The sequence below is a fragment of the Dipodomys merriami genome, unplaced genomic scaffold (genome assembly GCF_024711535.1).
Source record: "Dipodomys merriami isolate MVZ:Mamm:240054 unplaced genomic scaffold, mDipMer1.0.p SCAF_151, whole genome shotgun sequence".
Classification (NCBI taxonomy): domain Eukaryota; kingdom Metazoa; phylum Chordata; class Mammalia; order Rodentia; family Heteromyidae; genus Dipodomys; species Dipodomys merriami.
This window is the reverse complement of record NW_027202838.1, coordinates 669,303-681,178: the sequence shown is the minus strand read 5'-3', so window position 1 is coordinate 681,178 and position 11,876 is coordinate 669,303. Positions and strand designations below refer to the sequence as shown.

The following is an 11,876-nucleotide window of genomic DNA, read 5'->3' as shown; positions in this document are numbered from 1 at the left end:
CACAGGATGTTTGACTTCATTATATCACCTGCAAAATGGCAAATCATTAAGTCATTGATAAAGAATCTGTACTGCAAGTATTCCTTTTCTGAAATGCTTGGGACCAGAAGTGTTTTAGTTCGACATCATATTCATTGCCATTTCACATAGCCTAAAGGCAATTCCATACAATATTTTTAGGGTGTCTGTGTTTTGAATAAAACCCTTTACAAGGTCAAGTGTGGAATTTTCATTTGTAAATCATGTCTACATAAAAGTTTCAGATTTTGGAATATTTATGATTTTATATTTTCAGATTAATACAATGTACTTATAATGTCAATAGATACCAACAAACTTTCACACACAAAACTAAACATGAATATTGAGATCAGAACATGAATCTTCTATATAATCAGATTTAGTTTACTAAATAATCCTATGATGAAATCAAAACAATGAGTCCAAAGCTGCATAATTTTCCAAAAGATTCTCCTCTAGGTGCAGAGCTTGTTCACTCCATTCCTTTTTTAGTTATTTAGCTTTTGCAATATTTTGTTGTTTTTGTTTCTTATTTTGCTGCTCCTCTCTGGCTTCAATCATCTTGGCCAATTTCCAGGATGGGATGGCACTTGCTAGGAATAGTGTGGTGAAAGCCAAAATAACTGTTGTAAGGAAACCATAAGGGTCCTTTGCAGCCCATTCCACAACATACTCAACCCAAGCCTTTATGTGAAACATCTTCACAGCCGTCATAGGAAACTTAAGTTTGAGTAGTAGTCTCTAATTTAGTCCTGATATTATCAGTGAGACAATCACAATTTCCCCTGGTTGTCATCTTCTTTTGTTCTACCATACACTTCTGAGCAGTTTAAATTCACTAGACAAAGTAGGAAGGGCTGCAATGACTTTTAATCACAAGTCAGTCTTCAGTGAATCTGACAACAGATACAATAGAAACTGAGTATAATAAATGTAGAAAGACATTTAGCCAGAAGTCATATTCCAACTGGTATCAGAGACCTGGAGAAATGACAAAATTTCTGTAAATGAAAACATTAGAGGAAGTCTCAACCTGAAGTAACCTTCAGCAAGCCTTAGAAGACTCACATGGGAAAGAAACAATGCAGAAAAATCTTTGTAGGAAACCTCTGTGAATTATACAGAAAAATCCTTAATGGCAAAGGTAAGTGAGTTCTAATGGGAAACCCTTTTTTACACTCACTAAACCAACATTTCTCATCCTTTCCTTGTGTTGAATAGGGATAATGGAACTGAAGTTTATCCAAAAGATTTGGATACAAATGATGCGCATTAATTACTTACAACTTGTCAAGTAATTAAGATAGTAAAGTTGTTGACTTGTGTCTTTTATAATTAGGAATGGTTTTTCAACATATTTTATACATTCTTCTCAGAAATAAGAGGTCCATCCCTTTGAGGCTGGAGTCAGATTATCTCAAGGTGGTTTGGGGAACAGTATCTGGGGAAACACTGTTGTGATTTAAGCCAAGACCATGAGAGCATCAATTTCTCCATTGCTCCCCTAAGGTTTCCCACTGTATATGTGATCCATATGAAATAACAGAAATGATACATTATTCCCCATTCAGCTTTTGATCCGAAGATCTTTGTTACAAAATGTGCACAGGGCCAGGCACCAGTGGCTCACGCCTGTAATCTTAGCTACTCAGGAGGCTGAGATCTGAGGATCGGGGTTCAAAGCCAACCTGGGCAGGAAAGTTTGTGAGACTATCTCCAATTAACCGCCAGAAAACCAGAAGTGGTGCTGTAGCTCAAGTGGTAGAGCACTAATCTTGAGCTGAAGAGCTGAGGAACAGCACTGAGACCCAGAGTTCAAGCCCCACAACCAAACAAAAAAATGTGCACAGGACTAATCACCTTTTGTCCTGAAGTTTGTGAAACATTCAGAAACATTCAAGTCCTCCATCTTGAACTCAAAGCCTATGCACTGTCCTGAAGCTTTTTTTTTTTTTTTTTTTTTTAGTATTGAACCAATGGTTTATATTTGGCATCGCATTTCTCTTTCCTGAAGCATTTTTGCTCAATGCTAGTGCTCTACCATTTGAGCCACAGCTCCACTTCTGGTTTCTTTGGTGGGCAAATAAATACAAGAGTCGTAAGCATTTGGTTTAGGATGAGTAACCCCAAAATGACTTCAGTGCTTACTTTAAATTGAATTAACCTCTGGTGATTCATTCTTTTTTTTTTTTTTTTTGGGTCCAGTCGTGGGGCCTGAACTCTGGGCCTGGGCGCTGTCCCTCAGCTCTTCAGCTCAAGGCTAGCGCTCTACCACTTGAGCCACAGCGCCACTTCCGGCTTTTTTCTTTTTGCATATGTGGTGCTGAGGAATCGAACCCAGGGCCTCATGCATGCAAGGCAAGCACTCTACCACTGAGCCACCTTCCCAGCCCCTGGTGATTCATTCTTATCCCATTCTGTTGTTCTGCTGAGTGAGTTATAATAAAACACCAGTGTGGATTATGTGAAGAGCCTGTCTTTCTTCAGCTTCCTGAGGACAGTTGCCCCCAAAACATAAGACATGGTTTTGTTAAACATAATGTGTGGTTAATCTAAAAATTTAGAAATGTGGAAAAAATGAGGACTAAAGCTAGTTAGAAGATGGTTACAGAAATCCAAGGGATGAGAGAGACAAGTAGATAGAGGTAGAACTATGATAGAAATTTAGTGTAAAATTCAGATAAAAAGGGATCCTTGTCACTTTCTACTGCATAGGTAGGTATACATATAGTATTTTTATCTACAACATTATGTTCCATGTTTTCATTGTGCAGTGACTTCATATCCAACACCTGGAACACATATATTTCTTGTGATGAGAAGAAGGCTGTCATTTGCAATCTCTTGAAAGGCCAGACAGAGAAAGACATTGAACAATCTCAAAAATGGAAGCTAATAGAAATAGAACCAACTTGTGACAGAAGTTGAGAGTAGAATAGTTGTTCTAAGAGACATGGAGAGATTGGTCTATGCCTTCAGAATTCTCTTTAGGATTTTGGTTGACTTCATGCTTTGGTCAAATTGACCCAAGAGGGAATGTGCTCTTGAAGATTGTGCTTAAGCATTACAGAGTGGTTAGGTGGACAAACGCGCTCACTGAGAGGAGGTCACGTAGGAAGAACAGATCACACAGAGAGAATGGTGACAGAAATCTCGGTTGGGGACTGATATCCTGGTTTTAAATCTGACATGGAAATAATACAATGTTCAGATTACTCTCTGCCAAAGATCCACATTTGGAATTGTGGAAATGTTATCCCTGCCCAAGTTACTCAACTTGGTAAACCATGAGAAAAGGCAGGTGGTCCCTAACTCTTTTATCTTGTTAAATAATTTGCAACTCCTAGATTTTTACTGTTTCCTGTAATCTCCACCCTGCCCTAAGGGAAGGACAGAGCAAGAATTGAACGTAAGAGTTTTTTTGTTTTGTTTTGGTCGGTCATGGGGCTTGAACTCTGGGCTTGGGCTCTGTCCCTGCACTCTTCAGCTCAAGGTGAGCTCGATACCTCTTGAGCCACAGCGCCACTTCTGGTATTAGAGTGGTTTATTGAAGAGAAGAGTCTGACAGACTTTCCTCCCCGGCCTGGCTTTGAACTGCGATCCTCATATCTCAGCCTCCTGAGTAGCTAGGATTACAGGCGTGAGCTACCGGCTCCCGGCTAAAGTAAGAGATTTTTGAACACTTGCTCAGATTCCCAACACTCCTGAGTGATTGTAATGAGAAAAGAATCTAATTGGGTGATAGAAACAGTTCCTTCAACTCTTGATTCCTCTGTATGATGTCATGGAATTCAGAGCCAAGAGCAAGTCTTAATCCCTTTCTTAAATCCATCTGCAACAAAGTGATTCTGGGAAGACTGATGCTGTAGGAGATGGCCTGAGCCATGGAAAGATACAAATCATGAACCTATGCCTACTGCCTCTACATTTCCATTCCTTCTTCTAAACAGAGTTTCTTTGAAAGAGATGAGGGAGAGCTAACTAGTAATAATCCTCTCCCAACATCTCTGTGTCAAAGGCCTCTAGGGAGCCTTCATTATCCCAACTGTGAATAGTGTTCTACTTGGCACACAAGAAGGCTTAAGAGCGTAAAACATCCTGAACCACTTGCCATTTGAAGTGTGTGTCAATTCACTTTTCTCCAATTGATAAGCCCTGCTGAGCAGTTAAATCTAATTAATGATGTAGTCCTCAAGTACTACTGAACTGATGCTTGAAGGATGACAACTTAATGCTGATTACTGATATGAGTCAAAGAACAAGCAACGGGACAAGGTCAGCTGACAAGGTCAGTTATCTTTTTTCTCAGGTCTTGCTCACCAGCCAGTAAATCTTGCCTTCACTAGGTGCTTCGAGACAATGGAGCAGAAATGGATCTCCCTTGTAGATAACCCAGTCACTACCACAGTCCCTAACTGACACAAACCACTCACTGAGGACAATACAAGCTATTTTCCCTCCATCACCCAGTGTCCACTGCGGTGTCCTGATGGCAACTACTTCTTGTCATCACTACACCACTAGCCACCTAACAGGGACTAAGTTATTAGTACTCTCTCAGTCACTGTACCCTGAAAACCCACCCCAAATTTCTGGATTTCCCTATCTAATGTTCTCTATTTGGACATCTACATGGGAAAAAAGGTGATGTATAATCTGTGTTTGATGAAATTTTCTTACTGTATTTACCTTTTTCTTCTGTTTGGGCTGATACTTAGCTTTCAACTTATGATTCTTTAGTGTCTTTTGGTTTTTTTGTTTTGTTTTGTTTTTTTGGTTTGTTTTGGGTCCGGTCGTGGGGCCTGAACTCTGGGCCTGGGTACTGTCCCTCAGCTCTTCAGCTCAAGGCTAGCACTCTACCACTTGAGTCACAGTGCCACTTCTGGCTTTTTTCTTTTTGCTTATGTGGTGCTGAGGAATTGAACCCAGGGCCTCAGGCATGCAAGGCAAGCGCTCTACCACTGAGTCACCTTCCCACCCCGTCCTTTGGTTTTTATGCTCAAGCTTGCCACATCGCAAATTCTGACATTGTTCTATGTAGTATCACAAGCCCCCTCACCTATGGAAGGCAGTGTACACATGCTCCCTGTTACCTTTTCTCTTCCAAGATGTTTATGAAATCTACATCAGAAAAACTACAATATTTAGAATTTTAACAATTAGTTTCATAGTAGAATCTATTATAAAGATTGAATGCGTTAATGAATTTTGTAACATTTACAAATGTAGTTATTACAAATGTAACTGAAATAACTACATCATCTTGACTATTGAATTTAAAAAATAAGTTATACATTGTAAAAAAAATGAGGAATATGGATTAACATTGAGCAGTCTCGTGAGTAAAAGCAGCATTCAGAAACTATGTACATACCTACACAGCAGCATCTCAGATTTTTCCATCTCTCAGGACTTTGACAGGAAACAGAATGTCCCAACTATTCACAAATGTGAGTCTTGGCTCTGACTGAGAGTTGGAATAGAAGGTAAGACATGCCTCATTTCATCACATCACAACAGGTCACTATGGAATGTTCACATCATGGAATGTTCATGGAATTCCTTCCCGTGGCCAGTTCACCATGGATATATATGGAAAAACAATAAATCTCAGGAACACGTTATATTAATACCTGCATACGAAAACATTTTGAAATGACCAAAAATGAGCAGCTTTTGAAATGTACTTTCACTGATTGTGAAATTTTCAGTGTGAGTTAAGCATAACAGGGTATGTAAAAAACAAACCAACTTTCTTAATTTGAAATATTAGTTGGTAATTTACCAAGTTCTACTTTTCTTGAGTTTGATATAGTCCTAAAATAAAAAGATTGCAGTTCTTTCAAAGACAGACATATATATATATATATATATATATATGTATATACGTATATACATATATATGGATACATATATATGGATACATATACATACATATTTATGGATACATCACATTGGAGAAATCAGATTAGATTTCATTCATTTGAAATATTAAATTAGTGCTACGTATAAATGAGTACAATCTGATCTAGTTACTTGAGTCCACCCAGGCTCTCCCATAACCTCTGTCAACTTATCAGTACTTTTGCACAATCATTGACTCTCCTGAGGAAGCTCATCTGAGGAAAAGCAATGGTGGAACAGGACACATGACTCATATCAGGGCCTTGAAAACAGGCACACCTAAGAGGAAACTCATTTTTTGTGTGATCAATTCTCAAATGGACAAATTTGTTTATTTTATTTGGGACTGAAAACCAAAGAAGTGAAGATCTCTACAAAGAAGAGAACTAAAAAGAAAGGAATTTTGTTGATTCAAAGAATAAAAGCACAGTTCACCTCACAGTGAATAGTATCTCTGACACATTAGCACTCTGAGCAAGTATTCCGGGTTCTCCAACACAGCTTATCCCTCCCTTACAACCTTAATGTTTCTGAAATCCACCCAGTAGAAAACTGTTGGTCATTATCAAGTATTCAAGGTCGTCTTAGTACTTATTAATGGGCCAGGCACCTGTGGCTCACACCTGTATTCCTCTACTCAGGAGGCTGATTTATGAGGCTCATGTTTCAAAGTCAGACAAGGTTAAGAAGACATTGAGCTTATTATCTCCAACTCAGCAGCAATGAAGTGGAGATGTGGCTCAAGTTCTAGAGTGTTAGTCTTGAGCAAAAAAGCTCAGGGACAGCACCTATGCCTTTAGTTCAAGCCCCAGTACTGTACAAAAAACCAAAATCTAAGTACCATAAATAACCAGATATATGTAAATAAAAGTATCTAAACTGCTGGGTGCAGGTGGATCATGCCTGTAAACCTGAGATCTGAGGTTTGAGCTTTAAAGCCAGCATGAGAACCAAAGTCCATGAGACTTCTCTCCAATTAATCACCAAAAAATTCAGAAGTAAAAGTAGAGATGTGGCTCACATGGTACAGCACTAGTCTTAACTTGAGATAAGGGACAGTACCCACAACCTGATTTCAAGCTTTATGACCAGGGGAAAGGAATGGCAGGGAGGAGGCTGGAGAGAGGAAAAAATATTTTAAAATGAAAAATGTCAGTGGGAAAACAGAAAAAAAACTGAAAGAATTATTTCATAAGATACAAGGAAAAACTAAGAATTTCTTTTAAAGAAGAAAAGAACAAAGTAAAGGTGGTTATAGAAAAACCAAGCTGACATGATCAAAACTTTACTCCAACAAAAACAACAAAAATAAAACCTTTCGTTTTCCTTCCTGTCAGGGAGGTCAGTTGTTTAGAATTAAAATTTTGCGACCTATCTTGAGATGTATGTTCATTCTCTGATCCCTTGGGCTATGTAGCTTTGGGGGAACTGATGGACTGTGTACTATTTGACTTTCCTTATTTCCCTTGTCTTATGTGCCTAGGGAGGGGGTGACCACAGCCAGTGGTCATCATTCTTGAGTCTCTTGCTCACAGGAGTGAATTCACAGCATTCAACATCTTCACCAGCAGTGATTTATGCTTTATGCTGCTGTCTCTCGCTGTCATGCACTTGTTCTCTCTCTCTCTCTCTCTCTCTCTCTCTCTCTCTCTCTCTCTCTCTCTCTTTCTATGTCTCTCTGTCTCTGTCTCTCTGTCTCTGTCTCTGTCTCTGTCTCTCTCTCACCAGTCCTGGATCTTGAACTCAGGGACTGGGCACTGTCCCTGAGCTTCTTTTTGCTCAAGGCTAGCACTCTACCACTTGAGACACAGTGCCACTTCCAGCTGTTTATGTGATACTAAGGACTGGAACCCAGTGCTTCATGCATGTTAGATAAGCACTCTACCAATAAGCCACATTCCCAGCTCCCTCCCTCTCCTTGTTCTTCAACCCCCCTTACAAATAAAGGGTTTTTTTTGCATTTTTTTAGATTTTTAAGAACAGTTATGTCATACTTATCAAATTACTTATATAACTCATAGGTTCTTTTTGTTGTTGTTGGTCTTAGAGCTTGAACTATGGGTCTGGGTCCTGTCCCTGAGGTCTTCAGCTCAAAGCAAGTGCTGTACCACTTGAGCCACAGCACCACTTCAGATTTGCTGGTGGTTGACTGGAGATAAGTATCTTAAGGACTTTACTTGCTCAGGCTGGCTTTGAACCACTATCCTCAGATCTCAGCCTCCTCAGTAGCTAGGATTACAGGCATGTGCCACTGGCACTCAGCACATGTTTTTAAATTTTAATTTTATTGTCAAGGTGATGTACAGAGGGGTTATATTACATAAGTAAGGTAATGAATTCACAGGTTCTTATAGATTATATTATTCATAAATTCATAGATTTATAAAATTCACAGATTTATACCATGTATTTTATTTATTTATTTATTTATTTAGGTCATGGGGCTTGAACTCTGGGCTTGGGCTCTATCCCTCAGCTCTTCAGCTCAAGGCAAGCACTCTACCATTTGAGCCATTAAAGAGTGGAGAAGTCAATGGAGAGTGGAGAAACTTGTGTAGACAGAGAGAGGCAAGGCTTATAGGAAGGAGGAAAAAGGAAAAAATGCTTGCCTCCTGGGAGGTTGCAGTTGCTTCTGGTTCTGAAGAAATATACAAAAGAGTTGCAGACCAAGTAATAAAACTCCTTTATTACCTTTAACCATGGCTCTTTGGATTTTTTTCACTGATGGGTTATTACATATGGAGGCTTCAGTGAGATAATCCATATGGATAGCACCAGACCTTGGCCCCAAGGAACCGCCCTTGTAGGTGTCTCAGCCCTCAGGGGAGAGATCCTCCCTTGAGTGGAACAGTGGAGATAATGGGGAATGGACACACTCAGTAACCTATCCACTATCAAGGGAGCAACAGCACCATGAGGTTCTGTTCTGTATGGCTGTGGTTGAGGGAAACCATTCATCATGGCATCTAGTCTGGCTTTGGTTGGATTCTACCTGGCATCTGGTCTAGCCATGGTTGGGGGGATCTCTACATACCCCACCTAGTATCTGGTAGTGCTCTCATACTATATAGCAGGCAGTGTGGCTTGCTGAATGGGATTGGCAGGCCCACTCAGCAGACTCAGAGACTTAGCAGGGATGAAATGGGGTCCACTGGGACCAACTCAGCCTTTGGTTTTTGTCTTGTCTTGTTTTTGGAATTAGTACCAGTTTTTAAATGTGGATCATGTTTTTGTTGCTCATTTGGACATCTCCAGGGAAATAAAAGTTCCAGCCTCTCACTGGGCCCAATTACAGGCCTGTAATGTCCACCTTCCTGTGTGGTGGCAGTCAGGTGGCTGAAGGACTGGTTTGATCCTATAGCAATCTGGCTAAAGAGATTGCTGTGGGTCTGGTTCAGACATTTGGCTGGTCCTGGCAATGTAAAAAGTCATAAAGTGCTTGTCTAAAATTAGACAAAAGACAAGAGTCAGGCCAGTTTAGTTTCAAGTGACTCCCACTCAGCCTTCCTCCAACTGAAGGTATTCAGTCTGCGCAGTTAAATGTTGTATATAATTTCCAGTTTGGAGTAACATATGTTTTTAATGACATCTAATTCTGGAAACCCCTTGGTAAAATAGGCTAAGGTTATAGGTTCCTGGATAAGTAGGGCCAGAACCCCTGAGTCAGCTTGAAGAAGTTACAGAAGATGGACAATCTTTGCCCATCAACTCTGGTCAAGGGACCAGACTCATTTTTTGAAGAGTGAGGCAGGATAAAATTAAAGAGGCAATGAAAACAGTGGCAACAAGTGTGAAGGTGTAGAGACTGCATTTGTGGAAAATGGTGACTGGTTCAAGCCTTCTGTGTCTGTCTATATCTGGTTATTTGTCACCCTGGTAAATTGCCCTAGGCTTTGGCCTAAAACTGTCTTGAAAACCAGTGGGGTGTTAGCCTGCCAAGCCTATGTAATGTATGCTTAGCCAGTTTATGTAGAAATCTGCAGGAAATGCAGCAGGAAATGTAAAATCCATCGAAGCTGCTGGGAGACACCAACACATCCCAGCCTAGATCCACCCCATCTCTTCCAACCTAGAGATTTCATTTGGAAAAAGTTCAAGGATGACAAGTTATTATCTGCTGGCCTGTTATTAGCTGCCTCCTCCCCCAGGGCCAGTCTAAGATTTGACCCAAAAGGACCTAAAAATCAATGATTTGATTGGACATAAAAACCAATGGAGAATGTGAGAACGTGTAGGGTGGGAAATCCCATGGGAAGTCCCACCCCACACTGATGTGACCTCCACACATGCCAGGCTACTGGGGGTGGGGTGTCAATGGGTAGCTTGGGGGCAAGCCACTGGATAGAGAAGAGGTGGTTCTGGGGAAGGGACTGAGAAGAGGTACCACAAGAGATAAAAGGCAAGAGATATGCCTTCCAGAGTAGAGTGGTAGCTGGGCCCTCCTCAGGCTTGAGGAGAACCTGGGCAGGCCTGAGCAGAAGCCCAGGCTGGCAGAGAGGCCTAGAGAGGCCCCTACCATCAAGAGGGAAGACCTGGGCCAGAAGAGAGGCCCCAGAAGACCCAGGCCAGTGGAGGGGCCAGGGAAGCGCACAGCAGTGGAGAGGCCCACGCAGGGCCCGAGGAGGCCTGGGCTAGTGCAGAGGCCTGCTCAAGGCTGAGGGGCCCATGCAGAGCCAAGAGGCCTGTGAATGGCCTGTGAAGAGCCAAGAGGCCTGCAGAGATTGAAGTGGCCTGTGGAGAGGTGGGGAGGCCTGAAGATGGTTAGAGACACCCACAGAAAGCAGAGAGGCCCGTGAAAATCACAGAGGCCCTCCAAGAGATAGAGAGGCCCATGGAGAGGCCATTGGAGAGTGGAGAGGTGAGGCTTGTAGGAAGGAGGAAAAATGAAAAAAAAAAAAAAAAGGCTTGCCTCCTTGGAGGTTTCAGCTGTTCCTAGTTCTGAGGTAGACCAGGACAGAGCAATTGCAGACTGACTAATAAAACTCCTTTATTACCTTCAATTGTGCCTCCATGGATTTTCTTGCTTGTGGGTTATTCTAACAGTATAACAAATGTGTTTGGCTCCTTCTTAGAAAGATGGCAGGGAGTCAACCTTTTTTTTTTTTCCTTCCTTTTTTTTAATTGTGAAAATACTGTACAGAGGGGTTACAATTACATGGGCAAGATAGTGAGTACATTTCTTATCAAGCATTGTAGCCTCCTCCTTTGTTTACCTTTCCCATCCCTTCCCAGCCTCCCCCCTAAATCTTAACTCAGATAAATAAATATGGTGGGTAGTAAATCTTAACTAAACTTATCTCAATAAATAAGGCAGGTAGCAAGTCTTAACTGAAGTTAACTGAATCAATTTAGTGGGTAGCAAATCTTAACTAAAATTAGCTCAGTCTAAACCACTGAATAATGGCAATCCCCAAACCCACACAACACAAAGCCTTCCTTTCCCACCCACCTCCCACCCGCAAAAGAAAGCATCAACTTAGCTCTGATTCTAGCAGGTCATCCAAAGGAGAGCTCTCAGCACTGTACCTGGCAAAGGTAGAGCAACTGACTTCTATAACCCTCTGCAGGGGGTTATAGAAGTCACAATGGCATGTGAGGTCAGTGAGGAAATGGACCAATCACAGCTGAGCCTAGTGACATCAGGGAGGAATGGACCAATCACAGCCAGGCATGGATCCCTTGGAGGTCTTGCTCCCAGGTCTCTAGGTCTGTTGTCAAGGGCTCCAGGTGGGTTGGAGTTGGACTGCTATATTCACTATCATGGCAGTGTTTCAAGAGCCTCCCTCCTCCAGGGACATTGGATCCTAGGACCTGTTTCCTCAGAGACACTGTCCCTGTGCTCCAGGCATAAGGACCTCGGGCTTCTTGTGCATAGGTCCTGGGACTTGCTCCAACAATCTGTGAAACCATGGTGGATCACAACGAAGTCCTAGGCATGCCTGGGGTGGGCA

At 41.6% G+C, this 11,876-nt stretch overlaps 1 protein-coding gene across 2 annotated transcripts; it reads right to left on the bottom strand.

Annotated features, from left to right (window-relative positions):
- Positions 1 to 336: 336 nt before the first annotated feature.
- Positions 337 to 11,485, bottom strand: LOC138827138 (small integral membrane protein 15-like). Of its 2 annotated transcripts, none has more exons than XM_070022621.1 (3): positions 11,452 to 11,485; positions 5,396 to 5,654; positions 337 to 917 (listed from the first exon to the last, which is right to left on the bottom strand). In XM_070022621.1, the coding sequence occupies exon 3, from the start codon at positions 733 to 735 to the stop codon at positions 514 to 516; it is 222 nt and encodes a 73-aa protein (XP_069878722.1). In that variant the 5' UTR covers positions 736 to 917; positions 5,396 to 5,654; positions 11,452 to 11,485; the 3' UTR covers positions 337 to 513. The 2 variants fall into 2 exon arrangements, with proteins under 2 accessions (XP_069878722.1, XP_069878720.1); XM_070022619.1 differs by lacking the exon at positions 11,452 to 11,485 and adding an exon at positions 10,920 to 11,351.
- Positions 11,486 to 11,876: the final 391 nt, after the last annotated feature.